The sequence below is a fragment of the Brassica rapa genome, chromosome A06 (genome assembly GCF_000309985.2).
Source record: "Brassica rapa cultivar Chiifu-401-42 chromosome A06, CAAS_Brap_v3.01, whole genome shotgun sequence".
In the NCBI taxonomy this organism is placed as follows: Eukaryota; Viridiplantae; Streptophyta; class Magnoliopsida; order Brassicales; family Brassicaceae; genus Brassica; species Brassica rapa.
This window is the reverse complement of record NC_024800.2, coordinates 261,887-289,856: the sequence shown is the minus strand read 5'-3', so window position 1 is coordinate 289,856 and position 27,970 is coordinate 261,887. Positions and strand designations below refer to the sequence as shown.

Below are 27,970 nucleotides of genomic sequence, written 5' to 3'. Positions count from 1 at the left end.
ATGATTTACAATAAGTAGGTAATTTTGTTTTACCAAAGAGTAAAAAAAGAAATAACAGAGGCACATGAGGTAAGCGTATAAAGTAACCGACAATAAGATAACTGGGAGATACAATATAATAGAAAGGACAAGACCGTCTTTTAAAGGGAAAGTCTCTACCAATTTCAATTTGAGCACTTTCTCTCTCCTCCCGCTTCTCTCTTCCAAAAAAAAAAAAAAAAAAAAAGAAGAATGAACAAGAGCTTGGGTGATGGCGGCTCCGCTAGGGTTTCGATACCGCGTAATCTCCGAGAAACTGTTCAGAGTATCAGAGAGATGACAGGGAAGCAGCACTCGGACGAGGATATCTACGCCGTCTATAAGGAATCGTTTAATGATCCTTTCGAGACCGCCCAGAAGCTCCGCTTTTTAGGTTAAACTACTCTCACTCCTTGCCTCTGGGATTTGTTTGTTTTCATCACATTCATCTCATCTGTTTAGGCCTAATCTTGCGAGTGGTTGTTTATTTTTGGGAATATCATTTGATTTGATGGGCTTTGCAAGTGTTATAATCACTTTAGTGCCTCGAATTTGGAACCCTTTCTCTCCTGTGTCTAAAATCGCTTAGTTGATCTCTTACCATTTAGCTAGAAGGTGCTTGGAATCATCAAAAGTGATTCTTTTTACCTTTTTTTATTTAGTTCTGGTATTAGTTCGTATGTACCGTTCAAGGATTCTAGTGGGCGTTTCGGTTATTGAGTATGGATGTCAAGACAATGCAGCAGAACTGTCTTCTCATTTCACTCTTGAATAATCTACTTGTACTTTGCTTCGTTCTAGTGCCATCTCAGCAGCATACGTTTTAATTTTGCAGATACGTTTCATGAGGTGAGAAGCAAAAGAGACAAGAAGAAGGAGGCAAGTCTTCTTTTCTTCTTATGAATCCGTTATTTGCAGTTTTGTTTTGTTTTGTTGGTATTTTCTTTTTCATCATCTAATTTTGATTTCTGTCTGCAGAATCTTGTGCCAATTAACCAAGCGAGTGCCAGAACTGGTCGGAGGAACTTTGCTTCTAGCAACACTTATCATGGTAGTTTGATTTTTTTCTTTTCTTTTTGATGCCTTTGAATGACAATTGTACCTCTGTTCCCTGTTTTAAACTCTTTGTTGACATTCTGTTGCAGGCAATGGAAGAAGTTCATCCTTCAAAAGGGAGAGTGGATCTAATCATGTCACAGGGGGATCAAGACCTTCTCTTCCTAATACTAACAACAGAGCAAGAAACCCCACTTTACCTCGTGCGACAAAGTATTTTTTACTTTTCATCCATCTATGTCTGCTGAATCCCTATAATGTTATTAGAGATTAAAGGGTACCTCTTGCAGGGTTCCTGCTCCCAGTGGGGTAAGCAATCATAAAGTTGAAGATGATTTCACTGCCACTGTGAACAAGGGAGTTGCAGAGAAACTTCCTCTTTCCAAGTCTATTTCTTTCTCCGAGGATGCTGTTGAGCCAGAGACGTCTAAAGCAAATTCAGAACAAGTTGCTCCACCTGTATCAGTGTCTGTTGTACAGAACCATACACAAGATGTAATTTCTGCTCAGCCTGATGTGAATAACCAGCCAGCAGAACTGCAGTCATCTACCTTTGGTCGACAGGATCCTTCTTTGATTTCTGCTTCTCACTGCAGTAACCATTCTGATCAAGGTATGTTGGCATTTTAATTGTGAACCTTTGGTTTGCCTCTGAGTGTTGGTCAAAGTAGTTTTATGTTCATTCTATGGTCATCTAGTTAAGTCAGAAAATATGGTCTGTTATTGATTCAGTCTCAATTAACTTTATGTAACAGTCACCGGAAATGAGACTGCATCCAAGAAAGGCAAAGCTCGATCGCTTCTCAAGTTAGATGTTGGCGAGCGGTCACACGTTACATTTCCATTGCACCTTCAGGTTGCAGACGAGCTGCAAAATGGTCTGACCTTTGGAAGTTTTGATTCTAATTTTGTGAAAGAGCTATCTTCTTCTACCTATGGTGCTAGTGGCGGTGATGACTCAGATTTTAAGTCCTCTCACGGAACAGGGGATGATGAGAGAGATTCTTCCCCCACTACCAATGGCATTCATGCGGTTGCTTCTGCCAGGTTAGTGATTTTGTTATTTTGGCTCTACCTATTCCTGCTTTGGTTATTTATCTACTGCAATCTCTGTTCGGACACGCTGTTCCCAGTCTGAGTTGAGTGTGACAATTTATATATGGTTTTCAAACTACTTCAGTTTTGTATATTGGAAGGTCTTTCCTTATGATAAAGGATGTGTATTCTCTCCTTCTTGTTGGCTTTTCCTTTTAACTATCAAATTTCATGTTTGTATCTCACTGCCATTACTTCTTGTGCAGAGGAGCATCATCCTATTTTGAAGATGATAATGGGATTCCAAATTCAGCACCCGGAGCTTTACCGAACACACAACCTCATCAAATTGCTTATGGTCAAGACGCCCCATTCAGCGTGTTTGGTCTTGTTCCCTCGTTTTCAGCACTGGGCCAACCGGTAAACACAGAAGCAGCTGCGACTCAGGCACGTGATACATCTTATCAAGATATACATGCACTCAGACAATACAAAAATCTAGTTTTACTTCTTCTTTTTTTTCTAATACCTGTTTTCTCAAAATTGCAGCTTGGAAATTCTAATGCCCCAGCTATGTCATTAGTATCAAACCCGCCAGGTCAGAGCTCTATAGCAGCAGTCTCTCAGCAGGCAACTCATCTTTTCGGGCAACAATACCCTCCCAGTTTCTTCCCTTACGGTCCCTATTACCCACAGTTTTATATGCCACCACCATACATTCACCAGTTCTTGGGCCCAAATGGAATTCCACAGCAGTTTTATTTTCCACCCGGGGCTGCTATAGCAGCACCTACCCATATAGCACCAGTAGGCGACAATGAGAACCCTCCTACAACAAACCCATCCCAACATGCTTCTTCCACAGTTGCTACTCACATCCCATCTGCAACTGCCTTAAACTCTATCCATAGTGAAGAAAGGACTTCAGCAATGGTCAGTTCAATTTTTTTACTTTCTGTTGTATCCTTGGACTGGTTGCTGAGTATATGTAAGTAACATTGGTAATCATGATATTCTTGTTTCAGACTGGAAACGCCGGTGCGTGGATTGGGCAGGGACTTGGCAACCTGCAGATGAATCCAATGTACAACCTAGCCCTGCAAGGTCAGCCACTTGGTTTCCCAGTCGTGCAGGCTGGTCATAGGGGGCTCATGGGAATACACCAACCATCACAGCCCATGCCCGCTCCTTCAATTACATATCAGACCTTAACGCCATTGCCACCGACGACAGCTATGGCTGAACCCATAAGACACCCAAACATTGCCCATCAGCAACCTCAAGCTGCAGTAACGAATAACAACTATTAGGCCGAGGGGAAGCAGCTATATATGAAGATACACATCAAACGTGTTAAAGTCTGGATTTTTGGGTGTAAATAGGAAACATCATCCCCAGAGGAATTTAGGTTTGACAAGTACAAGAGGGAAGAAGATGTGCTTTCAAAAGTAGCAAACCTTTTTGCCATATTTTTTGTTGTGACAATACATAAAAGAACGTTTGGGAAGATGATCCCATATGGAATAGTTACGAGAAACTGATGATGCATCTTTTATTTGTATTCTCGTGCAAACATATATCAGATATGACTTGGCTGAATCAGCTTTTGTTTTTTCTTCAGTATTCAGAAAGAAAAAAACACCATTCTCTATGAAACAAACACTGCCTGAAAGCACAACAGATGGTCTCTGATAAAATCGAATACTCTACACACTGTATATTCCGTTCAGTAATTTATAAAGTACATTATTCTAGTTGTTTCTCAAGACTTTGGTTCTCTTGCCTGATGTCATCGGTCGAGGTCGGCTTGTAATTTCTCCAGACTCAAGCCCCGACTTGCTATGGAACCCAGCTTCTTCTCATAGTCAACTGCTTCTCTTCTTAACCGATCAGTCATGAGGATACTCGTCACTAGCTTATACACCTGTCGTATGGCTGGATCCTTCTTCAGCTCCCTGCCCGGAAACAAAAGCAAAACAAACCTCATCACTACAGTATAGCAGGATAGACACGGCACCTATTTTTGGGTGTACATGTGACGATTTTGACCAGACAATGCAAACATGTCAGATGAAAAGCTCATACCTTGTAACCATCTCATCCACGACAGCATATGATCGGTGCAAACGTTCTCGGATGGAGTTACTCTCTAATTGTAGCTCCCTAGTCTCCCCTGAAATCCTCTGAATATCACTATCCAGTTTGCGGCTATTTCTTTAATCCCATGGATATAAGACTTCCGTGGCGCTGCTTTTGGCTGCCTCTCAAGTTCAGTTTGTAGTTTACATCGTTCCTCTTCCCTGTCGGATAAAAAAGTCAACACAACATTAATATGATAACGAGAGTGATCGAGGTGACATGCAAAATCACAAGTTCTCTGCTTACCTCTTTTGAATTTCTGATGAGAGAGACTGTAAATCAAGTTCAGTCGTTTTCAACTTATGGAACTTCTCTTTAGCCTCTGGCTCCTCCACCACATGAAGTTGGTCCAAAAGACATAGCTTTTTAGCTTCCAAAGTCAGCCTTACATAGGGAATGTCTAAGTCTTGACTAAGAATTTTTTTCTTCTGTAACACAGATTCAAGAAAACATGAAGGCTGTTGATGTGATCCCACTGTTCACACCACATGTTTTGGACAAGATCGAGCAAGTGATACAGAGCAAACCGAAACGTCCTGAATCATACCGTTACAAAAAACAAATCCTGAGATCTCTCTTTCCCTACTGGATCGGTTTCAAAAAGAGTGTTGCAGGCAAAGAGAGATCATGTGGAGCTCTGGGATGTTTGTTCTTTGTGTTGTTCTCATGCATTTTAAAACTCGAGACAGAGAGCGTTATATATGTGTGTTTTGTTAGTTTCTATCTTTTTAAAACGGTCTTATATTGTTTGTGAAACTTAAGATTTGGCTCTTTGTAGTTGCATTGTCATGAGGTCCAGTATTATTTATAATTAAAAGATTTGTTGAGTCTAATGTTAGTCTAATGTTTATTTTACTTTTTTATTGGCACTTTGTCATTTGTCAAACATTGACACTCTCTTATCCTTAATGTACATCAGAGTAGTGAGGCTGATGATGATCACAAAATTTACAAATCCGATGAGAATCATTCATCGTAAAGCTTTCCCTTCAACATGTATCCGCAACATCTTCTTGTTTTTTTATGATGCCAATAAAATGGATTCTTGGAGTTTCCCTTTCTCGTTTTTTTTTTCAATTCTTCTGATGATTCTGTTCTCAGTTTCAGTCTGAAATATTATTAACTCTGATTTCGGGAAATATAAACTTAGCTATAACAAATTGTTATGAAAATTTTATCTACCCCCATAAGTATGTTAATAGTCATTGTAATAAATGCATTCTTGAACTCTCTCTTTTTAAGGAAATCTCGTTATGCTGTGAATGTGAACTCTACACAGCTCCACTTTGGCTTACTTTTGAGTTTCTTGCTACTCTTCTGTTTCAGTATCTAACTTGGTTCTCGTCCCCACTCTGGTACGGCCAGAAAATCCTCCAAAAGAAGACAAAACAGTAAGTGCTATGAAGCAAGTGATTAAAATCAAAACACTTTATAAACATATTAAACTTACTTTTGAGTTTCTTGATACCTCTTTCTGTTTCAGTGTATCTCCTCGATCTCGGATTCCTTCTTATCAATAAATTTTGATCACCTCCGCGATGACTTTTGCCCTTCCCTCGTCAAATTTACAACAGGGAAAAAAACATATTAAACATATTGTTGAAAACTTTAAAAATAAATCAAAACACTTTGCATACTCAAGGAAAACTTTGAAAATTAGTTTTAAGTGTTAAATTTACAATACTAAAAATATATATTACACTTTTAACACACCATAAAATATTCTATGGACATGATGCAACAGTTTGGTTTGCTTCTACATATTGCAATTCATTAGCTTAAACTTTTTTCCAAAATGAAAATTAGTGTAAGTGTTAAATTTACAATAAAAAAACATGTTAAACATGTACATCAAAACTTACGGACTATAGAAATTCTATAGACTAGATGCAATAGTTTAGTTTGTTTTTAACATATTGAAATTTATCACCTACACCTTTCTCCAAAATGAAAACTAGTATAAGTCTTAAATTTACAATATGAATAACATATTAAACATATACACCGGCTAACGGACCATAGTTTGGTTTGCTTCTACGTATTGCAATTCATTATCTTAAATTTTTTCTCAAAATGAAAATTAATGTAAGTGTTAAATTTACAATAAAAAAACATGTTAAACATGTACACCAAAACTTACGGACTATAGAAATTCTATAGACTGGATGCAATAATTTGGTCTGTTTTTAACATATTAAAATTTATCACTCACACCTTTCTCCAAAATGAAAACTAGTATAAGTTTTAAATTTACAATACGAATAACATATTAAACATATACCCCGTTAACTGACCATAGAAAATTTTATAGAAAGAACTGTGCAATATATATTATATAATATCAAAATTTAAAACCAAAAATAAAAAGTAAAAAAAATAATTTTCTTAGTTTAAAAAGAAAAACTGACCGGATCCGATGTCAATCTTTTTTTTTTTTTTTGAAAAATCCGATGTCAATCTTTTGACACGAAACGAGATGCTTTCCTCATATTAATATTATGGGTGAGGCCCGGAGAGAAAGAGTTCGTCTCAGTAAAACATTCCGGCTCGAGAAAGTGCTCGTAAACCTCTCCATGATCGAAATGGCTTCGTCATCTGGCTTGCGCTTCCCTCGTTTCCACTCTGGTAATAACCTCTGTCACAGCCAGAAAATCCTCCAGAAGAACACAGTAAATGCCATGAAACAAAGTGATGCAACATATAAGTTTTCCCGTAACAAAAAATTCCTTTTCAGAGAAAAAAAAGCTTTGCTCGAGAAGAAACATGAATTTTTATAAAGAAAATAAAGAGTGGGAAATTTGGATGCGTCGAGTGAAGTAAAAGAGTGAGTATTTATCAGTGTTTTGAAACCCGACCCGGACCCGCGGTTGAACCGGTAAACCCGATGACCCAGAAAAAATTCGGTTTGGGTTTTGTGAAAAATCCAATATTTAAAAACCCACAAAAACCCGAAAAAACCCACTAAAACTTGGAACCCGATACCGGTTGAACCACCGGTTGAACCAATAAATAACTTTTACGTCATTGTTTTACTTTTTAGATTATGTTTTATATTCTAAGTTTCCAATTAAGAAGTTAGATGCTGACAAAAAAAAAGTTAGGTTTTCTCTTTTCAGTTTTATATTTGTGATTTTTATATTTTGATGAAAATTTCACTATATCACTTGAAGAAAATGAAGTCCGCGATGGTAGAGAGAACCATTAGTTGATGTAATTTGGTGTTAGTTTATTTTCGATATTGACAATTTATTACAATGATCTTTTACTTTTGGTTTATTTTGAATTTGAAGTTTACTTTATTATTCACATTATACATTTAAATATTTATGAATTTTATATCTTGATTTTTTTAGATGTCATAACTCTTACTTTGTTACAGAAAAATTTAAATAATCTAAACTATTTTTGATATTTTGTATGTCAAATGAAAATAAAAATATAAAAATTAAAGTTAAGTATTTTCTAAATACTTTTTAAACATAAATATATACATATCCAAACTATTATTTTATGTTTTAAAAAAAATTAAAAATATTAAACTTTAGTTTTTATATATTTATTTTCATAGCTAATATATTATTATATAATAAAATTAATTAATTTATTAACCTGCGGTTCATCCGCGGTCGATCCATTGACCCAGCGATCCGGTAAGTCGTCCGGTTCAGTGTCCGGGTCGGGTTTAAAAACATCTTATATATTAAAACAGAAGTCACAACCTTGATTCATGTGTGATTTTTTTAAAAATGGACCTAATGGACCTATTCATAGAAATTCATACTATATTTTAATTCAGACTAATAATAAATATAATTTTAAAAATATTTTAATCATAGTATCTTTTGATATCTTTTCATTTTAAATATAAATATATTTATTTTAAAATTCTAATAACTCTGTTTAAAAAGATTTTTACAAGATCTTCATTTTTGAAATTATATTTAAATATTTTCACTAATTTTGAAATTAGTTTAAAATATTATTATACATTAATATATTCAGTTATATAAAATGAAAAATAAAAAAAAATCTATAATATTTTAGTTATTATATAATCATAATCAATCATATTAAATTAAAATTATTATATTGAGATAAATATAATAAAATTGTATTAAATTTATATATTTATATATTTTATTTTCGTAATTATAAAATATTTATGTTCAAAAATAAAATCTAATATGTTGGTAAGATGGGTTAACATTATCAAACTATATAATACATGTATAAAAATTAACTTGTATTTCTTTAAAGTTAATAATATAAAATCTTTGTAACTACTTTAATCATAATATATTTTCATTTTAAATATAATATATATGTATATATTATATTTTAAAAATTCTAATAAATCTGTGTATATTTAAACAATAACTTAATGTATTTTAAGTTATCGTTTAGAAATGAAAATAAATAAATTATATCCTATTTTATCTACTTTTATAGTCATGATCCTGTTAAAATATAATTATTATACTAAAATAAATATGATATAATTATATTCAATTGATAAATTTATAAATTTTATTTTCATAAATATAAACTATTTATATAAAATATAATATGATGATAGAACGACTTAAAATTAACAAACTATATAATACATATTTAAAAATTAACATATCTTACACTTTTATATATACAATAATAAATTACCTAAAATGAATAAGCATAAAAATATTGGTAAAAAGAAATCCAGTTTTGAAATACGGGTCAGAATTTAGCATAAATTAAATACAAAATATTTTTAAAATATATTTTCTCATGAATATATTAATTTGCTTAATAACTAAATGCAAATACAATAAGATAAATATATAATAAGAAGTGGCAAATACATAAGGTTTAAACAATTAATTAATTATAACATGTAAATTATAAAATTATTGTATTTGAAATAGTTATATAAATATTTAAGTATATGATTAACATTAAAAATATATACTACTTATGTTTTAAAACAATAATTTATGTATAGAAAAGTGAAAACAAACAACCGTGCGGTTGCACGGGTCAAAATCTAGTTGGTATTTATAGAAGAAGTAAGAGATATGTCCGTTGTATAATTTTCTTTTCCAATTAATGCTGCAAAAGGAAAATGGAAATTGATCACAAAAGTAATAATAAATTTTCTTACCGTGTAACGGTCGTATTTTTTCGGGACTCGGTAATAATCTATCACGCATGCATGTCACTCGTGAGTGACGAGTGACAACTGTATTTCCTTTTGTCAGATAAGAAAAGGAGAAAGAACGGTAAAAAATAACCTTACCATTTCACGGAGATTGTTGAACAATTGTTGCCTTGCAACCCAAGCGACGATCCTAAAAGCTCTCTAAAGAACGTTTAGAGTGTGTTGAGTTTGTAAATTAGTATCAAGGCATTTACAGGGTTCAGGTGAAAGTTGTATACAAAGATCTCGATTTAAAACACAAACTTTCTTTTTAGAAATGTGTTTTCTTCACCAAAAGAAACAAAATTTAAAGATTTGAGGCTCTGGCACATAGCGCAGTAATGTGATTTAGACTCAAAAAAGAAGAACTAGATCACTTGCACTGTTGAGAATCTGGTCCTCAACTTATCCACCTAAACAAACACCAACTTATAACTAGCCATTGCAAATGATAAAGATTAATTAAAATAAATCCATTAAAATGATTCTTAGTCATTGAAACACAATGCTCGCACAAGAAGCTACAATGATGTTTCATATAATGTCTGTAGATAAACCACAAAAGACGCATAACATATAATAATAATAAACAAAACTAAAGCATAATCGAAAACTTGAGACATGTTCTTCAATCGATCCAGCATCATCTGTTTTCCCTGTAATAACACAACCAAATAACACATTAATCTCGAAATAGAATATCATCCAACTAACAGAAACAATGGAATTTGTTAGAGTACCTTGTCTGGTTTCATCAACGCCTGTCTGTTTTTCCTTTCCCTCTCTTCCCCGAGAACAAGTGCTTTGGCCTCAGAGTCGGTATAACTCTATCAGCCTCACCACGTTTAGCATTCTTATCCCTCTTCTTGTGAGAGCTGTTGCTAATCTTAAGCGCCGCCTTCTTCTGAGTAGAATCTTTAAACCCATCGCCAGGCACAACCTCATGAGCTGCAGGCGGCCTCGACTTCGACCTCACGCGCATCTTCTTGTTCCCCTCTTCCTCATCATCCACATCCATCGCATCTTCCAGACCGGTCCCTCTTCCTCCCTCTCGACTTGCTCCTCGCACGGTCCACCGCAGCAGATGGATCCAGCCCCAGAGAAGACGGCTCCCTCCCCATTCTCTCGGTCGTGTACTTCTTGTCTTTATCAAACTTCCTAGGAACGGTTGATCTGTTCTGAGCAACAGTCTTCTTGAGCCTGTGCTCTCGAATGAGCACAGCTTTCTTGTTTCTAATCTTAGCGAGCTGCTCCTCGGTAAGCTCCTCGCCATTCATCTCAAAATCTTCACCACCTAAGGAACCATCAGATACCTCTATGGAACAGTCAACACTAGCTATCACAAATTATGCTTATGGAGATCATCAAGAAGAGACAAAATCTAGTGTAAGAAGTGTACTTCCTGAGGTAACAAACACTTTTCTTTTAGTTTATATTGGATTTACTCTTTGGTGTCTACAGTCATAAGAGTCTTAACCATTGGCAGGACCTTTTCTCTGGAGGCTTCTCATTTGCCTCCCCACAAGTTCATGCTCAACATCATGGCATGGGATATGGCATGCAATATTATCAATATCCTGTGGTATTTTATTTGGCATATATAATTGATAAAAAATTTGGACCCGATTAATAGATTTTGAGTTTCTCTTACCTGTGATATCCTTTTCTTGGTAGGCTACTGGAGCCTTTCCATACACGGAAAAACCATCATCAAATCCCTTTGATGTAAATTATGATGATACATGTCCAAACCAAACACCACAAGTATGAAACCTACTTCATTAACATCATCACAACATTGATGTCTCAAGATGCCACTATCACTAAAATTCCCCCATGTTTTAATGTGTCTTTTTCAGTATCCTCAATGGAATACACACAAGGAGGAGGCGTGCCTCTCGTGTCAGTTCCAAGAAATAAATAGATGCAATCCAATATACCCAAACAATAAATAAATCGATTGTTGACCCAAAAACAACTAGACCAACTAGATATAACATATTCAAATCATATGTCTAATTAAAATAATATAATATTATTAATGTAAATTATACATATAAATTATAAATTGATTTAAAACTAAAAGTAAATATCAATTAATTATAATATTTTAACTTTATAATTATTTAGTATGGATAAAATGTCTTTTCACATTTAGTTAAGTGTAGTTTTCAAAATCTAAAAAATAAAGTGTAGTTTTAAAATTTGAAACTATTAATAGATTATTTAAAAATTATCCCTAATAATAACTATTAAGTATTGTTCTATACTAGGTGATTTTTCCGTGCTCATGCACAGATATAAATATTTATAAAGTAAATACATTATAATAATTGATTGCTATTTATTTTTAATTTTAAATTAATTTATATTTTTTGTGCATAATTTTTCTTATTACTATTATATTACTTTAGTTAGACATATTATTTTAGATATATTAGATCTACTCGTTTTTTTTACAGTTGATTTAGTTATCATTTGGATATATTCGATTGCATATAGTTTTCTGAATTCAACTACTAAATATTTAATTCTAAATATATTAAAATTTTCATTAATTTTCTTATGTGTATTTAGGTTGATTTTTATTTTAAATATGTAAATATATTTTAGGAAAATTATGTATACCTTAAGATATATTATGATTAAAATAAAATAAAAAATAAACTAAAGTGTCTCCTTCCAAATTACATAAATTAATATAACTATAATACTCTAAAGTCTCATGCATATATATAAGTACAAAATAATTAACTCATACATTTTTGGAAGTTCATGAACACATATCAATATTTACAATAACTAAAATATTTTTTAAATTCTAAATAATTTTATGCCTTAGATTTAATGAATGGTAAATTGAAATTTATTTTAAATAATCTCAAAATAAAAATTCCGATTTGCTTTGGTATCTTGATTATATATTAAGTTCTAGAAACATAAAAATTTAAAAGAAAATTATATTGAGAAAATATATAATTTTAATAATAATAAAATACAATATATCTCTCTCGTTAAAGTATATAGGGTCTGACTGGTGACCATTCGGGAATCAAGAGGAACGAATAAAAAAGGAATGTACGGGAACAAAATATCAGGAACGAAAAGGAATGGCTGTTCCTTATCAAATTTAACAAAGAATCATTTTGTTCTTAAATTCTCTACAAAAAAAGGAATGAAAGGGAATGAGAAGGAATTATTATTTCTTGTGAATGGTGATTTTTTTTAGGAACGTTAGGGAATGCATTATTCCTCACCGTTCCCTCCGTTCCCTGGTCACCATTCATACCCATAGTGTTATGCTATTTTAAAATATTATATAATTATTTGATTTGATTTGGTATTCACATTATATACAAATATATATTTTCATATAAGAAAATATAGATATAAAGAAACTATTTTATTACTTCAAAATTATATTTTATGTTATTTACAAATATTTTTAAATGGAATCTTACCATTTTCTGAACTTTCCCTTTTAATGAAATCATAATATATATACATATATTTTTGTTTTCAAATTTGCTTTTTAAACTTTATAAATATTTACTTTTTTATTGTATATGTTATTTGGAAATTATAAAAAGGAAACTAAATTAAAAGTAAATAATAGTATTTAAATGTAATATTTTTAATTCATTAATAATCAACCATCAGACTTAAATTGAGCACTACATATAAGAAACTGACTATATATATGTGTTAAAACCCTAAACGGCCACTTTTTTCCTCTCCCTCTATCTGTCGGATTCATAGGTTTCTTTAGCTGCTCTATCACGTGGGTTTGTCTTTCCCTTTATCGGTGATCCATCATCCGAAGAGAATGATGAGAAGAAGACTGCAGCACAGGGAGATTCCTAATGATGTGGTGATGGAGGAGATCCTTGCGAGACTGCCGGCAAAATCTCTGATGAGATTCAAGTGTGTCTCAAAGCTTTGGTCATCGCTTATCAGCTCACGATATTTCAGCAACCGTTTTCTCACAGTCCCAACCAGACGTCCTCGGATTTACATGTGTTTGCAGAATAACAATGACTACCGTAACTCTGTAACACTATCATTGGCTCCAGACACTAGTTATCCTAATCGCTTTGTGGTTGACCACAATCTGACCAGCCCTCGGGTGGGAGGCTACATCTTACAAAATCTTTGTGGCTTCATGTGCTACTCCTTTATGAGAAAGCCGAAGATCTATAACCCTGCCACCCGACAACTAGTCACCATACCTGCCGCCATCAAATCCCAAAACATCATACCAGCTCCTCCAGAAGAAGAAGCCGCCAAAACATGCAGTTACTATTTTGGATATGACCCAGTTATGGACCAGTATAATGTGCTCTGGTCAACTGGTGTCTACGTGAAACATTTGGGAGAGATAAGGTCAGAACATCTGGTCTTTGTCCTAAAAGCTGGAGGAGAAGGTTCCTGGAAAAAGGCGTCTCCAACTGCACCAGACTTTCTTCCTCACATTCCGGCCAAAAGAGGAATGTGTATTGATGGGGTTATATATTACATGGGTTGGACTGATAGCTATAATTTAGCGCTTGTGAGCTTCCACATTAGATCCGGAGACTTCAAAATGATCCAAGTACCTCGTAGGGACGGAGATGAAGTGCTTCTAAGGATGAAGAATGTGAGTCTTATAGAGTATGGTGGCAAAGTAACTATCATTGACCAAACCAATCTTAGGGAAAAGGGTATGCTTGATTTATGGGCCGTGGAAGATGCTGGGACCAAGAAGAGCTGGTCAAGGAAAACTATGGTTTTGCAGTCTTCTCAGCTACATTTGGTTATTAATAACAAAACTATATACAACATGAAAGGTACAACTCACAATAACAAGGTTTTCTTTATACCAGAGGATATGTTTTCTCCCTTTCACATTCTCTCTTATGACCTTCCAAGCAATGATATGACAAAGATCGAAATAAAAGGAATACCGGACCACTGGTTTAGTATTGATAAATCGACCATTAAGGTGATGTTGATGGATCAGAGTGAGAGTGTCGTGTACTTGGAGACTTGAATTAGACGTTATACTTTTACCTCTCTAATGCTTTTTTGTTTTTGTTTTGTTTTGTGTGTTAGATTAAAAACACTTATGTTATTATTAACTGCTGGTTTTATGATATTTTTATAGAGTTTAATCGTGTGTTCTTGTATTGGTATCAAGCACGCATTCTCTTTCTCGTTGTTGTTCGTTAAAGATGGTCTACCGTACTTACGTATTGCCTTTCTTGTTATGATGTGGTCTCCGACTCTCCATAGTGGTGCTTCTTATAGTTGTTTTGGCTGCACCTTTGAATTTGAATGTAATTATGAATTTGAACTGGGATTGCTTTCTTTTCTTAGGTCATGTACTATATAAGAAAATACGGTATACATGTTTCCACACTTTGTGAACTACATACATCATACACGTTTCCAATTTTCGAACTATAAAAGGATCTTTTTTTTTTTGACGGCAGAACTATAAAAGGATCAAAGGAGGTAGGTGCTTGTCAATGCTTTTCGAACTATAAAAGGATCAAAGGATCAAGAGCAGCATGGCGATACTAATTCTCATTCTGTGGATCAAGAATGCTTGTCTTACGGAAAAAGTTACATTAGGCACAATATAAGATGCAATAGTACATTATACGGTAAATAACTTCTAAACACACACAAATTCAACGTTGTGGATAAGAAAAAGCATTAATTAAATTTATAAACCAGAAAATATGTGTATAGAACGCATAATTGAAATCTATTTGCATAGTCTAGGAGTATTTGAAAGCTTAGTTTCTTCTTGATGCATGTAACAACTTAAACAAGGTTCTTAGCAAAGGTCTGACCGTAGCAAGGAAATAATATGTGGGAAAAGGACAGTAGCATAAACATTCTGAAAAACTAGTAATGAACAGTAATTTAAATTAAAATGCACACAATTTTCATGTTTTACGCCTGCAGTTTAACCTTTGTGTCTGATTATCTGGAAAAAGGAAGTCCGATTCACCACTGGACATTAATTTTCTTCAAGATATAGTTTATCAAATACGACCGTAGATATGTCTATATACTATAACGTGAAGATTTGTACTCTTTCATGCATGATATTTTCTAAAAACATGTTATAATTTTTAGAGCTAATTTATATGACATGCATGACATCTTTTTTTTTGGGGGCAACTTATAGATTTCATAAGCTTAAAAAGTTTAGTACAAAGCAGGGGAGGCAATATGATGAGCAGATTTCGCCAAGGAGTCCGCTCTACCATTGCAAGCCCTCAAAACATAAAGAGAAAAAGATAGAAATCGAAAAACATGGATAGGAAGTTTTGCATACTTATTGTTTTGCAAAATCTCAAAGTTCCACATAAGTCTTTATTGCCTGCAACTTTTAAAATGTTTTTTTTTTCTTTTTAAAAAAAATGTGTGAGTTTCATGCAAGAAACAAAAGATACGTAAGTAAGAAATAAGTAGAATTTATAATTTCATATGCATATACGTGATACGTTTGTTGTTGTATGTGATCTTTCAAAAGTTTTTAATAATTATTTTATACGTAAATACTATAAAAATTTAACAAATATATTATATATGTTATAGTTTTACATTTTTAAATCAGATGGCGCCTTATTACTAGTACCACAATTATATCTTAATTAGAATAACCCGATCATAAAAACGTGATGCTGCTGCCGGTATAGCGCAGACGCTTTGTACTTGGAAACAACAAAGAGATTTTCTTCGGCATCATTCGCGAGCTAACTTACTGTTAACAAATCATTGGATATATATATATGTGATCTGATTCTGAATGATCACAATTTATGACGAGAATGGTGCGTGGGCTTAGGGCATGGGGCAAAGGGGCGTGGGCTCCAGGGCCCAAACAGTTTTTAACAAAAATAGTATGAAAGAGGGGCCCAATTTTTTAAAAAATAATTAGGAATAGGGGCTCAAAAATTTTAAATTGTCCATATATACATGTAAAAAAAAATCTAATTTTTTTTTTGCCCAAGGGCCCACTATTATCTTGAGCCGGGTGGACGTTTTGTCTACTTCCGTAAACTTTGTCGTGAAAAATTACCCAGGTGTGTTTTAGACTTATTGTGGACTCTGGCAAACGTTGTTATATGGTTAGCTTTGGCAATATTTTACCAAAATAATAACGTGACAACATGTACAATTTCTTGAGATCAAATATATAATACCGAAAGCTATTTTTTGGTGCTGTGTAGATTGTTAGGAGAGAGAAAGATAGCACGTGGGTCTGCAACGAAACAAAACGACGAAAAGAGTACAAGGAATATGTTTCCAGATAAAGAATAATGATTAAAAAAATATCTGTTTCAAAAAGAAAAGATTAAATAAATATCTTATTTTTTTTAAGAATTATTTTCTCATATTTGCAAAGAGGTTGCAAAATGAGAGTATGAGCTAAGCAGATGTCGATCATTCCACACCCCCAAAAATACTGATCATGTATTAGCTTAGAAGTGGACCATTTTGGCTAGCTATCAGAAACCAGCAGCATTGGTTAGACGTTTAAAGTTGAAAACTATAGTTTCACTGCCCTCACGTCATATCATTTTCCATACTAATTGTTTTGCAAAATCTAAAAGGATCCACATTAGTGTTTATTGTCTGCATTTAAAAAAAAAAAAAAGTGTGCGTGTCATGCAAGAAACAAAAAGGTACGTACCGAGCGCGTGCAAAAAAAAGATGTATCGAGCGCGTGCCAAAAAAGATGTATCGAGCAATAAAACGCGTGAGCATGAGAGAGACAAATGAAAGCGGTTAGTAAAACTTTTTCCTCTGAAAAGAAAAACAGAGCAATTCTCTCTTTCGATTGAATCCAAAAAAGATGAGCAACTTGAAGAATGCGTTTGCTGAAGAATCTGATGATTACTCACCAGCAGTCATCATGCGTACGAGCGTGGAAGAAGGTACGTGCGTACAGATCTTATATATCCTCTTCCTTGGTGTAAATATCGTTAACTCGCGTCTTTCTTTTGAAGCTCCACATCCGGTGGAGGCGGAGGAAGCTGTCGCCGTCGTGATGGCTCCAAATCGTGTGGAGGCGGAGGAAGCTGTCGCCGGTAAGATCTCTCTCTCTCTCTCTCTCTCTAGAAAACTAATCTCTCTCTCTCTCTCTTTTTGTGCAGCGGTCGTCGCTCCAGTCGTCGCTCCAGTCGCCGGTAAGAAATCTCTGTGTCTCTCTCTCTCTCTCTCTCTCTCTCTCTCTCTCTCTCTCTCTCTCTCTAATTGGTGACTCTCTCTCTCTCTCTCTCTCTTTTGTTCAGCTCTTGAGGTTGTGGATCCACTTCAGCCGTTGATACTAGCATTTGGGGAGATTGATCCGGCTCTCCTTGCTCTCTTTGCTCCTCCAAATCCGGTAGAGGCGGAGGAAGCTGCTGTCGCTGGTAAGATCTCTCTCTCTCTCTCTCTCTCTCTCTCGCTGACTCTCTCTCTCTTTTGTTCAGGTCTCCGTGCTCTCCGTGCTCTCCTTACTCCTCCAGTCGCCGTGGCTCCAGTCGCCGTGGCTCCGGTCGCCGTGGCTCCGGTCGCCGTGGCTCCGGTCGCCGTGGCTCCGGTCGCCGTGGCTCCGGTCGCGGTGGCTCCAGTCGTCGCTCCAGTCGCCGGTAAGAAATCTCTGTCTCTCTCTCTCTCTCTCTCTCTCTCTCTCTCTATCTAATTGGTGACTCTCTTTCTCTCTTTTGTTCAGCTCTTGAGGTGGTGGCTCAGCCGTGGATACTTGCATTAGGGGAGGTTGACCCGGCTCTCCTTGCTCGTGCCCTTGGAGTAAAGGTGCCCCACCGAAGACAGAGTCAACGTCTGCAGAACCGTTCGGCTCACGAGAGAGCCAAGTCTCGTAGAGCACGGATGTCTCTCGAGAAATACTTTCTGGAGGTGATTGAGGCTGCGGCAGAAATGGGGAAACAGGGAGGAGATGGAGGCGGGGGCGACGGCGGAGATGGAAGCGGGGACGACGGCGGAGTTGGAAGCGGGGACGACGGCGGAGATGGAGGCGGGGACGATGGCGTCCTCGGTTGATCGAATATCGTTTGTTTTACCAATCTCATGGCGTCGTTTTTCTTAAGACTTTGGAATACTAGCATGCATTCACTTGTTTTAATAATACGCCATTAATATTTCCCTTTTTAAGACTTTGGAATCAATACGAATTGCATTACCGTCAATGATTTAGGTTTGCACTGTTGTAGATAGCGTATTACTTGCGCTACAAGAAACATCAACAGAGAAAAGTTTTGTTTACGACGATTTATTAGGAGAATGGTGCATGGATGTTTTTGTCTATCCAATATGTTGGGCAATGGAAAGTCTATCCAATACCCACCAAAAATGTCATCTTTAGCATCCTTTTTTTTTTTTAAAAAAAATCTGTTTATAGTATATTCTTCCAAATATTTATGACAAGTTTTCAAATTAATAAAATAGAATAAAATTTGAAAATTCTATTCGTTAGTTTTCGTTTTGAAATATTTAAAAATATTATTTAATTATTTTGTTTGACTTGCACATTATATATGTTTTAGACTTTTAGTGCTAGACTATCATGGCTCTTGATTAACACTAACTCTCTTTTTTTCAAACAACCAGCTTTTAAAAATGTAAATAAACTATAAGAAATTATCAGTAGGTAACATAAAAGCTCAAAAAAGCATATTCGCTAAAGATTGAGATAGTACCAACCAACATACTAGTTTTTGTACTAATTCTCAAGGCGTAAGCTTTACTGACCAGCTTCCTCACTGAATAGTTGTTGCAGCCAAGGGAAACATGACGAGCCAGAGGGCTATGATCTCTTACCGTTTTCACTGCCACCAGAACGTCAAGAAAGTTAAGCAAATCAATCAAACACCAAAACCGTCACTCCACAAGGATCCAAAACTTAACGAGAAGACCGTCACTCTACCAGAGGAACCATAAACTCTTACAAAATCTGGTCAAATCCATATAGAAACCCGAGTAGACAAATACACAGTGCCACACCAACATAGTACTCTACTCGTCGGATCTTCTTGTCAGCTACAAGATCTGACTCAATAATGACCAATATAGATCACAATAACTACAAAAAGCACACAAAAAATTACAAAAGGATAACAGAAAAGAACAGAAGACATGAGAAGAATAAACAAGAAAAACAGTTGATTTCCGGCAACCGGACAAAGCAGCCGCCAGAGAGAGAGAGAGAGATTAGGGGTTTTCAAAATAATTATAACTCTGTACCAATCTTATTTCTCTATTAAAACTGGAGTACAAAACATTACTTAGCTAATTTAAGGTGATTTCTTACATCTTTTTTCATTTTTTTAAAACCAATTTTAACCACTTCATTTATCGTCTTTTCCAAATAATCCGACATTATTTATTATAAAAGTACAAAACAAAACTTACATATTTTAAGTGTTTTATTACATCTTTTACATTTTTTTTTCACTCTTTTAAACAACTTCATTAATTGTATTTACCATAATATTTTATGTGTTAACTATTAAAAATTTCACATGTTTGAATGAAATTGTTCTATTAGTGACAAAAATTCAAACAAGTTAACAAAGATTTTTTTTTTTGTTTACGTAATCAGTCAGACATGAGCATTCATGTACATGTTCGTATACATATCGGGTTTTCAGGTATCGGACTTTTGGGATTTTTAAAATTAAACTTCATTCGGGTATTATAAATTTTCGGACGGGATTCGAGTTCAATTCTTCCGGATCAGGGCAGAAACCTAAAAATATCTAAATAATATATATATATATATATGTTTAAAAATTTCATTAAATAATTTATTAAATTAAACTAAAAACCAATTCTACACAATGCACGGGTCAAGCTCTAGTTCGGGTTTAAAACTAAGATATGTGAACGACGCTAGACCTTTCTGGAAATATATAGTGAGTGCTACTCAATACTATGAAGAGCTTTACAACTATTTTACTACAGAACAGTATTTGATCGCTTGCGGAACCTTTTTAATTTTGTTTCTTTCTCTGGATATTTATCCAGCCCCCACCCACCCCCACCTCGCGTGGAAGCTATATGATCCGGAAGAATCAAGGAGAGAAAGTGAAAGTGTTCGAGGCCGGGTGAAAATGTTGTCAATGATTGTGTCCAACTTGGACACTCGATAAAGACCTCTCCTACTGGTTTGGTGATGTTGTGGCTGTTTCAGCACAAGTAAGTAACATCACCTCTTCTGCTTTATCATTATTTATGTTTTTGGTGATGATATTTGAAACGTTTGATGATGTTGTTGTGGCTGTTTCAGCACCGATAGATATGTCTTTGCAATGTGACTCTTCTCTTTTCTCTAGTACACAATTCAAAGTAACCAAATATATATTTGAGACTTATGTCTTGTGACCTTATCCGCTATATGAAACAGAGGACTTCCTAGCCAAAGCTTGTCTGGTACATTGTCTCCTAGACTCGGAGACCTCAATTATCTACAATCTGTAAGCTATATACTCTTCTTTGCTATGTTTAATTCTTTTTCCTTAGTCTTTTCAATTGTTCTTTGTTGAGCTTAAGGCTTGTGGTGTAGGTTGTTGCAAAACAATGCAATCTCTTGTCCAATTCCTGATACGATTGGGAGGTTGGAGAAGCTTCAGACACTCGATCTTTCAAACAACTCATTCGCTGCCGGCTTCAACTGGAGAACTCATGAACTTGAGTTACTTGTGAGTGTTTCTTTTGAGATTTTGACACTCATAATTTTGTTGCATGTTTATAAAATTCCAGTTCAAGTCTCTCAGTGTCTTGTTCCCTTCGTGTTCATTTGCCATATTTATTTTGTTGTGATAATACATAAAGAACGTTTGGGAAGATGATCCCAATGGAATAGTTATTAGAAACTGATGATGTCTCTTCTTTAGTTTGTATTCTCTTACAAACATATATCAGATATGACTTGGCTGAATAACTTTTTGGTCTTTCTTTAGCATTCAGAAATCTTTTTACTCATTCTCTATGAAACAAATACACTCAAAACCTGAAAGCACCCTAGTAGAGTGAAGTATAAACCACATTAATTCAGTTGTTTCTCAAGACTTTGGTTCTCTTGCCTGATGGCATCGAGGTCGGCTTGTAATTTCTCCACAGCTTCTTCTCATAGTCAACTGCTTCTCTTCTTAACCGATCAGTCATGAGGATCTTTTCAGAGATTTGCTCAAACCTACCGTGGATACTGGTCACTAGCTAACATAGGTGGAGTTATTTACATCGGTTTCAAAAAGAGTGTTGCAGGCAAAGAGAGATCATGTGGAGCTCTGGGATGTTTGTTCTTTGTGTTGTTCTCATGCATTTTAAAACTCGAGACAGAGAGCGTTATATATGTGTGTTTTGTTAGTTTCTATCTTTTTAAAACGGTCTTATATTGTTTGTGAAACTTAAGATTTGGCTCTTTGTAGTTGCATTGTCATGAGGTCCAGTATTATTTATAATTAAAAGATTTGTTGAGTCTAATGTTAGTCTAATGTTTATTTTACTTTTTTATTGGCACTTTGTCATTTGTCAAACATTGACACTCTCTTATCCTTAATGTACATCAGAGTAGTGAGGCTGATGATGATCACAAAATTTACAAATCCGATGAGAATCATTCATCGTAAAGCTTTCCCTTCAACATGTATCCGCAACATCTTCTTGTTTTTTTATGATGCCAATAAAATGGATTCTTGGAGTTTCCCTTTCTCGTTTTTTTTTTTCAATTCTTCTGATGATTCTGTTCTCAGTTTCAGTCTGAAATATTATTAACTCTGATTTCGGGAAATATAAACTTAGCTATTACAAATTGTTATGAAAATTTTATCTACCCCCCATAAGTATGTTAATAGTCATTGTAATAAATGCATTCTTGAACTCTCTCTTTTTAAGGAAATCTCGTTATGCTGTGAATGTGAACTCTACACAGCTCCACTTTGGCTTACTTTTGAGTTTCTTGCTACTCTTTTGTTTCAGTATCTAACTTGGTTCTCGTCCCCACTCTGGTACGGCCAGAAAATCCTCCAAAAGAAGACAAAACAATAAGTGCTATGAAGCAAGTGATTAAAATCAAAACAATTTATAAACATATTAAACTTACTTTTGAGTTTCTTGATACCTCTTTCTGTTTCAGTGTATCTCCTCGATCTCGGATTCCTTCTTATCAATAAATTTTGATCACCTCCGCGATGACTTTTGCCCTTCCCTCGTCAAATTTACAACAGGGAAAAAAACATATTAAACATATTGTTGAAAACTTTAAAAATAAATCAAAACACTTTGCATACTCAAGGAAAACTTTGAAAATTAGTTTTAAGTGTTAAATTTACAATACTAAAAATATATATTACACTTTTAACAGACCATAAAATATTCTATGGACATGATGCAATAGTTTGGTTTGCTTCTACATATTGCAATTCATTAGCTTAAACTTTTTTCCAAAATGAAAATTAGTGTAAGTGTTAAATTTACAATAAAAAAACATGTTAAACATGTACACCAAAACTTACGGACTATAGAAATTCTATAGACTGAATGCAATAGTTTGGTTTGTTTTTAACATATTGAAATTTATCACCTACACCTTTCTCCAAAATGAAAACTAGTATAAGTCTTAAATTTACAATATGAATAACATATTAAACATATACACCGGCTAACGGACCATATTTTGGTTTGCTTCTACGTATTGCAATTCATTATCTTAAACTTTTTCCCAAAATGAAAATTAATGTAAGTGTTAAATTTACAATAAAAAAAATATGTTAAATATGTACACCAAAACTTACGGACTATAAAAATTCTATAGACTGGATGCCATAATTTGGTCTATTTTTAACATATTAAAATTTATCACTCACATCTTTCTCCAAAATGAAAACTAGTATAAGTTTTAAATTTACAATACGAATAACATATTAAACATATACCCCGTTAACTGACCACAGAAAATTTTATAGAAAGAATTGTGCAATATATATTATATAATATCAAAATTTAAAACCAAAAATAAAAAGTAAAAAAATAATTTTCTTAGTTTAAAAAGAAAAACTGTCCGGATCCGATGTCAATCTTTTGACACGAAACGAGATGCTTTCCTCATATTAATATTATGGGTGAGGCCCGGAGAGAAAGAGTTCGTCTCAGTAAAACATTCCGGCTCGAGAAAGTGCTCGTAAACCTCTCCATGATCGAAATGGCTTCGTCATCTGGCTTGCGCTTCCCTCGTTTCCACTCTGGTAATAACCTCTGTCACAGCCAGAAAATCCTCCAGAAGAACACAGTAAATGCCATGAAACAAAGTGATGCAACATATAAGTTTTCCCGTAACAAAAAATTCCTTTTTCAGAGAAAAAAAAGCTTTACTCGAGAAGAAACATGAATTTTTATAAAGAAAATAAAGAGTGGGAAATTTGGATGAGTCGAGTGAAGTAAAAGAGTGAGTATTTATAGAAGAAGTAAGAGATATATCCGTTGTATAATTTTCTTTTCCAATTAATGCTGCAAAAGGGAAATGGAAATTGATCACAAAAGTAATAAATTTTCTTACCGTGTAACGGTCGTATTTTTTCGGGACTCGGTAATAATCTATCACGCATGCATGTCACTTGTGAAGTGAACTGTATTTCCTTTTTTCAAATAAGAAAAGAAGAAAGAACGGTAAAAAATAACCTTACCATTTCACGGAGATTGTTGAACAACTGTTGCCTTGCAACCCAAGCGACGATCCTAAAAGCTCTCTAACTAACGTTTAGAGTGTGTTGAGTTTGTAAATTAGTATCAAGGCATTTACAGGGGTTCAGGTGAAAGTTGTACACAAAGATCTCGATTAAAAACACAAATTTTCTTGTTAATAATGTGTTTTCTTCACCAAAAGAAACAAAATTTAAAGATTTGAGGCTCTGGCACATAGCGCAGTGATGTGATTTAGACTCAAAAAAGAAGAACTAGATCACTTGCACTGTTGAGAATCTGGTCCTCAACTTATCCACATAAAAAAACACCAACTTATAACTAGCCATTGCAAATGATAAATATTAATTAAAATAAATCCATTAAAACGATTCTTAGTCATTGAAACACAATGCTCGCACAAGAAGCTACAATGTTTCATATAATGTCTGTAGATACACATCAAGCGTGTTAAAGTCTGGATTTTTGGGTGTAAATAGGAAACATCATCCCCAGAGGAATTTAGGTTTGACAATTACAAGAGGGAAGAAGAAGAAGATGAGCTTTCAATGTAGCAAACCTTTTTGCCATATTTATTTTGTTGTGATAATACATAAAGAACGATGTTTGGGAAGATGATCCCAATGGAATAGTTATTAGAAACTGATGATGTCTCTTTTAGTTTGTATTCTCTTACAAACATATAGTATCAGATATGTCTTGGCTGAATAACCTTTTGGTCTTTCTTTAGCATTCAGAAATCTTTTTACTCATTCTCTATGAAACAAATGCACTCAAAACCTGAAAGCACCCTAGCAGATGGCTCTTTGTTAAACCTCGAATACTCTACAAACCTCATAGTGAAGTATAAACCACATTAATTCAGTTGTTTCTCAAGACTTTGGTTCTCTTGCCTGATGGCATCGAGGTCGGCTTGTAATTTTTCCAGACTCATGCCCCGGCTTGTGATGGAACCCAGCTTCTTCTCATAGTCAACTGCTTCTCTTCTTAACCGATCAGTCATGAGGATCTTTTCAGAGATTTGCTCAAAAATACCGTGGATACTGGTCACTAGCTTGTAGACCTGTCGTATGGATGGATCCTTTTTCAGTTCCCTGCCCCGAAAAAAGTAAAACAATCCTCATCACCTATTTTTTGACCAGACAATGCAAACATGTCAGATGAAAAGCTCATTCATACCTTGTAACCATCTCATCCACAACAGCATATGATCGGTGCAAACGTTCTCGGATGGAGTTACTCTCTAATTGTAGCTCCCTAGTCTCCCCTGAAATCCTCTGAATGTCACTATCCAGTTTGCGGCTGTTTTTCGTTATTTCTTTAATCCCATGGATATAAGACTTCCGTGGCGCTGCTTTTGGCTGCCTCTCAAGTTCAGTTTGTAGTTTACATCGTTCCTCTTCCCTGTCGGATAAAAAAAAGTCAACACACCATTAATATGATGACGAGAGTGAACATGCAAAATCACGAGTTCTCTGCTTACCTCTTTTGAATTTCTGATGAGAGAGACTGTAAATCAAGTTCAGTCGTTTTCAACTTATGGAACTTGTCTTTAGCCTCTGGCTCCTCCTCCACATGAAGTTGGTCCAAAAGACATAGCTTTTTAGCTTCCAAAGTCAGCCTTATATCGTCCCTGAAAGAAGACACACACAATCATGACTGTACATATACATTTCAGGTTATGCATGGATTCTTTCAACTTGAAAATAATATAGAATATTGTTGATAGATACCATTGTTTTTTCAGATCCATGATATTGCACCTTTTGACCGCTACTTGTTGATATAACCCACCAGGCTGTTTTTCATCCAATAACAACATCCCCGCAGCCAAATTCAACAACTCCAACTCACTGTCAAGACTGCTTAGCTCTGAAGATCCAGATTCAAGTTCCTCCAAGAGCACATTATGTTGGTTCTGTAACTCAACAGTCTCATAATTTGGCTGCTGCAACGCATAAATATGATAAAAAAAATTAAGGCTTCAACATTCATAAAATTGGGTTGACATTACTCCCATGTAGAGGAGAATAGAGAAGCAGTACCTCTGACTCAGACGGGTCTACAGAAGAAGGTTGTTCATATCCAGATGACTGTCTCAGTGAGAAGAATTCAGCAGCGGTAGAACCATCTGCTGAAGCATTTTGAGCATGAGAGTTGGGTGGCTGAGGGATTTCGCTAGTCATGGTAAGATCTTTCAGGACAGCTTCAACCTTGTGTAAATGCATATCAAAAGTCTCATCTGAAGTATCTCTGAAAGTGTCGTCCACCTTTGGCATGCTAGCTATATCACCACCAGGAGGAAGAGAAGAAGCTTTGAGACCTTGCTGCTTTTTATTGGAAAGCCTCTCAAGTAAGAAAGTAAGCAACCTAAAGGAGTCATCTTGAGAGGGATGAAGAAACTGCCGCAAAGCAACACAGAGACAATCTGTTTCAGAATTAGAAGAAAAGCGAAAGAAGGGAAGCTAAGAAAGACCAAAAGGACTATACTTTCATCAAAGGCGATGAATCTAATTATGATCCTCTTAAAGTTGATTCCTTTCAGCAATCTTATGATACCTTATGATAACTAATGTCGCCCATGTAGCCAAGGTTCTTCACGGAGTGGGCTATATCGGTGCATATCATCATATACCTTTCCGGAAGAGAATCTACTACTACTACTGGTATCATCTCACTCGCCGCCGCCGCCGATGGGTCGATCAGATTAAGCAGCTGAGCGCAGATCGACGTCAGAGCCTCCGATGTAAACTGAGACACAGAGGAGAAATCTCCAGGGATCGAAACCCCAGATTCCATCAACGTCGACATCACTATATCTCCTCCACATTCCTCCTCCATCCTTTCCTTCCCAAGGAAAAGGGACACTCTCTGTTTTTGTCAACCATCCTTCGTACGACGCCGTTTTCCCGCACTAACAATCACTTGTGACGTGTGACAAAATAAATTATGTTTAAAACCCTTTTCTTCCTTATTTAAATCATTGCTCACCTATATATTGGTAATTCCTAATAGAAGAGCATCCTTCATTGCTCAAAGTGATACTAGAGAGCAATCAGAGATTTTGTTTATCCTGGAGTTTTTGTTTAGGGATGAGGTTGGTAACCCACCCCTTTTGGTCTCTGTATTCTTAACTTTATGATAATTTTAGATAAAAACAACAATCAACCAAGAAATCCTACATATGTTGTTATGTTTTACTTACATTACTATAAACTAGAATATAGGACTGACCTGGAGCCGAGCTAGAGAGAACAAAGAACCTACCAATAATAGGCATAGTAGAGACTAATGTGATGAGCTAAGATTAGTTCAAGCACTAATTCTTACAAAAGATCCATATAATTAAGGTTTAATGTCTTAGATTAGGCTTTGTTATGTATGTGTGTTTCAGGGTGCATGAATGTTCTTAGGAGGTTCAGTGTTTAAGCATAAAGAGATATGGTCATTTGGATAATATTGCTTACTTGCGTCTCCTTAACAGAATCAATATCGGGAATAAATCATCACAATCAAGTTTTTTTTCAGCTATAACGAATGAACATCTTATTGTAGTGAATTCGTATTTAACAATTAAAAAAGCCTGTCAAGCATAATTGCGTGCACATAAGAATGCTACTTGTGCATGTGTTTCTATATACATGTTGACTAATAGAACAACTTGAATTAAACATAAACTCTTGGATGAGTTATATTATTTTTTCAGGATTTAAATATAAGAAAAAGCACATACTGGGGAAATTAATATGATCTTCTACTTCTCTTTTTTTGCTTATGCCATATGTTAGGTCCAAATTTAGAAGAGAAAAAGGAATATAGGAATATGTTGTGAGAGTATCTAAAATCTAA

General features: G+C 34.9%; 5 protein-coding genes across 14 annotated transcripts; 3 read left to right on the top strand and 2 right to left on the bottom strand.

Moving 5' to 3' along the window:
• On the top strand, nt 1–24,832 carry LOC103871018 (GBF-interacting protein 1-like). 2 transcript variants are annotated; one of them, XR_633473.3, is made up of 10 exons: nt 1–412; nt 854–897; nt 997–1,069; nt 1,164–1,287; nt 1,365–1,687; nt 1,830–2,121; nt 2,376–2,556; nt 2,659–3,042; nt 3,135–3,481; nt 24,591–24,832. XR_633473.3 is itself a non-coding variant. In XM_009149228.3 (9 exons), exons 1-9 carry the CDS (start codon nt 232–234, stop codon nt 3,417–3,419), a joined length of 1,887 nt encoding a protein of 628 aa, XP_009147476.1. In that variant the 5' UTR covers nt 1–231; the 3' UTR covers nt 3,420–3,708. The 2 variants fall into 2 exon arrangements, 1 of the variants encoding a protein (XP_009147476.1); XM_009149228.3 differs by lacking the exon at nt 24,591–24,832 and having other exon boundaries at nt 3,135–3,708.
• Nucleotides 3,757–27,226, bottom strand: LOC103871022 (coiled-coil domain-containing protein 22). Of its 6 annotated transcripts, none has more exons than XR_001959210.2 (7): nt 26,681–27,201; nt 26,167–26,523; nt 25,855–26,069; nt 25,605–25,754; nt 25,301–25,525; nt 24,902–25,215; nt 21,252–21,434 (listed from the first exon to the last, which is right to left on the bottom strand). XR_001959210.2 is itself a non-coding variant. In XM_009149233.3 (7 exons), exons 1-7 carry the CDS (start codon nt 26,960–26,962, stop codon nt 21,476–21,478), a joined length of 1,434 nt encoding a protein of 477 aa, XP_009147481.2. In that variant the 5' UTR covers nt 26,963–27,220; the 3' UTR covers nt 21,457–21,475. The 6 variants fall into 6 exon arrangements, 5 of the variants coding, with proteins under 5 accessions (XP_033129295.1, XP_009147481.2, XP_018515524.2 ...); XM_009149233.3 differs by lacking the exon at nt 21,252–21,434 and adding an exon at nt 21,457–21,595 and having other exon boundaries at nt 25,131–25,215; nt 26,681–27,220; XM_033273404.1 differs by lacking the exons at nt 21,252–21,434; nt 24,902–25,215 and adding an exon at nt 3,757–4,064 and having other exon boundaries at nt 26,681–27,226.
• LOC117126053 (nucleolar GTP-binding protein 1) lies at nt 9,509–11,176 on the bottom strand. The gene is made up of 2 exons (XM_033273413.1): nt 10,165–11,176; nt 9,509–10,080 (listed from the first exon to the last, which is right to left on the bottom strand). Exon 1 carries the CDS (start codon nt 10,695–10,697, stop codon nt 10,179–10,181), a length of 519 nt encoding a protein of 172 aa, XP_033129304.1. The 5' UTR covers nt 10,698–11,176; the 3' UTR covers nt 9,509–10,080; nt 10,165–10,178.
• Nucleotides 11,189–14,503, top strand: LOC103871092 (F-box/LRR-repeat protein At2g40920-like). The gene has a single exon (XM_033273405.1). The coding sequence runs from the start codon at nt 13,251–13,253 to the stop codon at nt 14,451–14,453; it is 1,203 nt and encodes a 400-aa protein (XP_033129296.1). The 5' UTR covers nt 11,189–13,250; the 3' UTR covers nt 14,454–14,503.
• Nucleotides 17,215–20,898, top strand: LOC103871021. 4 transcript variants are annotated; one of them, XM_033273410.1, is made up of 4 exons: nt 17,215–17,358; nt 17,431–17,511; nt 17,578–17,610; nt 18,138–20,898. In XM_033273410.1, exons 1-4 carry the CDS (start codon nt 17,277–17,279, stop codon nt 18,464–18,466), a joined length of 525 nt encoding a protein of 174 aa, XP_033129301.1. In that variant the 5' UTR covers nt 17,215–17,276; the 3' UTR covers nt 18,467–20,898. The 4 variants fall into 4 exon arrangements, with proteins under 4 accessions (XP_033129301.1, XP_033129300.1, XP_033129299.1 ...); XM_033273409.1 differs by having other exon boundaries at nt 17,219–17,358; nt 17,431–17,610; XM_033273408.1 differs by having other exon boundaries at nt 17,224–17,511.
• Nucleotides 27,227–27,970: the final 744 nt, after the last annotated feature.

Excerpts from the sequence above, each read along its gene's own strand:
- LOC103871018 (XM_009149228.3), top strand. The coding sequence starts at position 232 with ATGAACAAGAGCTTGGGTGATGGCGGCTCCGCTAGGGTTTCGATACCG. Across the intron at positions 898-996 it reads AAAGAGACAAGAAGAAGGAG|AATCTTGTGCCAATTAACCA; the intron begins GCAAGTCTTCTT and ends TTCTGTCTGCAG. Across the intron at positions 2,122-2,375 it reads CATGCGGTTGCTTCTGCCAG|AGGAGCATCATCCTATTTTG; the intron begins GTTAGTGATTTT and ends CTTCTTGTGCAG.
- LOC117126053 (XM_033273413.1), bottom strand. The coding sequence starts at position 10,697 with ATGGCGAGGAGCTTACCGAGGAGCAGCTCGCTAAGATTAGAAACAAGA.
- LOC103871092 (XM_033273405.1), top strand. The coding sequence starts at position 13,251 with ATGATGAGAAGAAGACTGCAGCACAGGGAGATTCCTAATGATGTGGTG.
- LOC103871021 (XM_033273407.1), top strand. The coding sequence starts at position 17,277 with ATGAGCAACTTGAAGAATGCGTTTGCTGAAGAATCTGATGATTACTCA. Across the intron at positions 17,611-18,137 it reads AGTCGTCGCTCCAGTCGCCG|CTCTTGAGGTGGTGGCTCAG; the intron begins GTAAGAAATCTC and ends TCTTTTGTTCAG.
- LOC103871022 (XM_009149231.3), bottom strand. The coding sequence starts at position 26,962 with ATGGAGGAGGAATGTGGAGGAGATATAGTGATGTCGACGTTGATGGAA. Across the intron at positions 26,524-26,680 it reads GCGACATTAGTTATCATAAG|TTTCTTCATCCCTCTCAAGA; the intron begins GTATCATAAGAT and ends GCTTTGCGGCAG. Across the intron at positions 25,216-25,300 it reads GTGGATGAGATGGTTACAAG|GGAACTGAAAAAGGATCCAT; the intron begins GTATGAATGAGC and ends TTTTCGGGGCAG.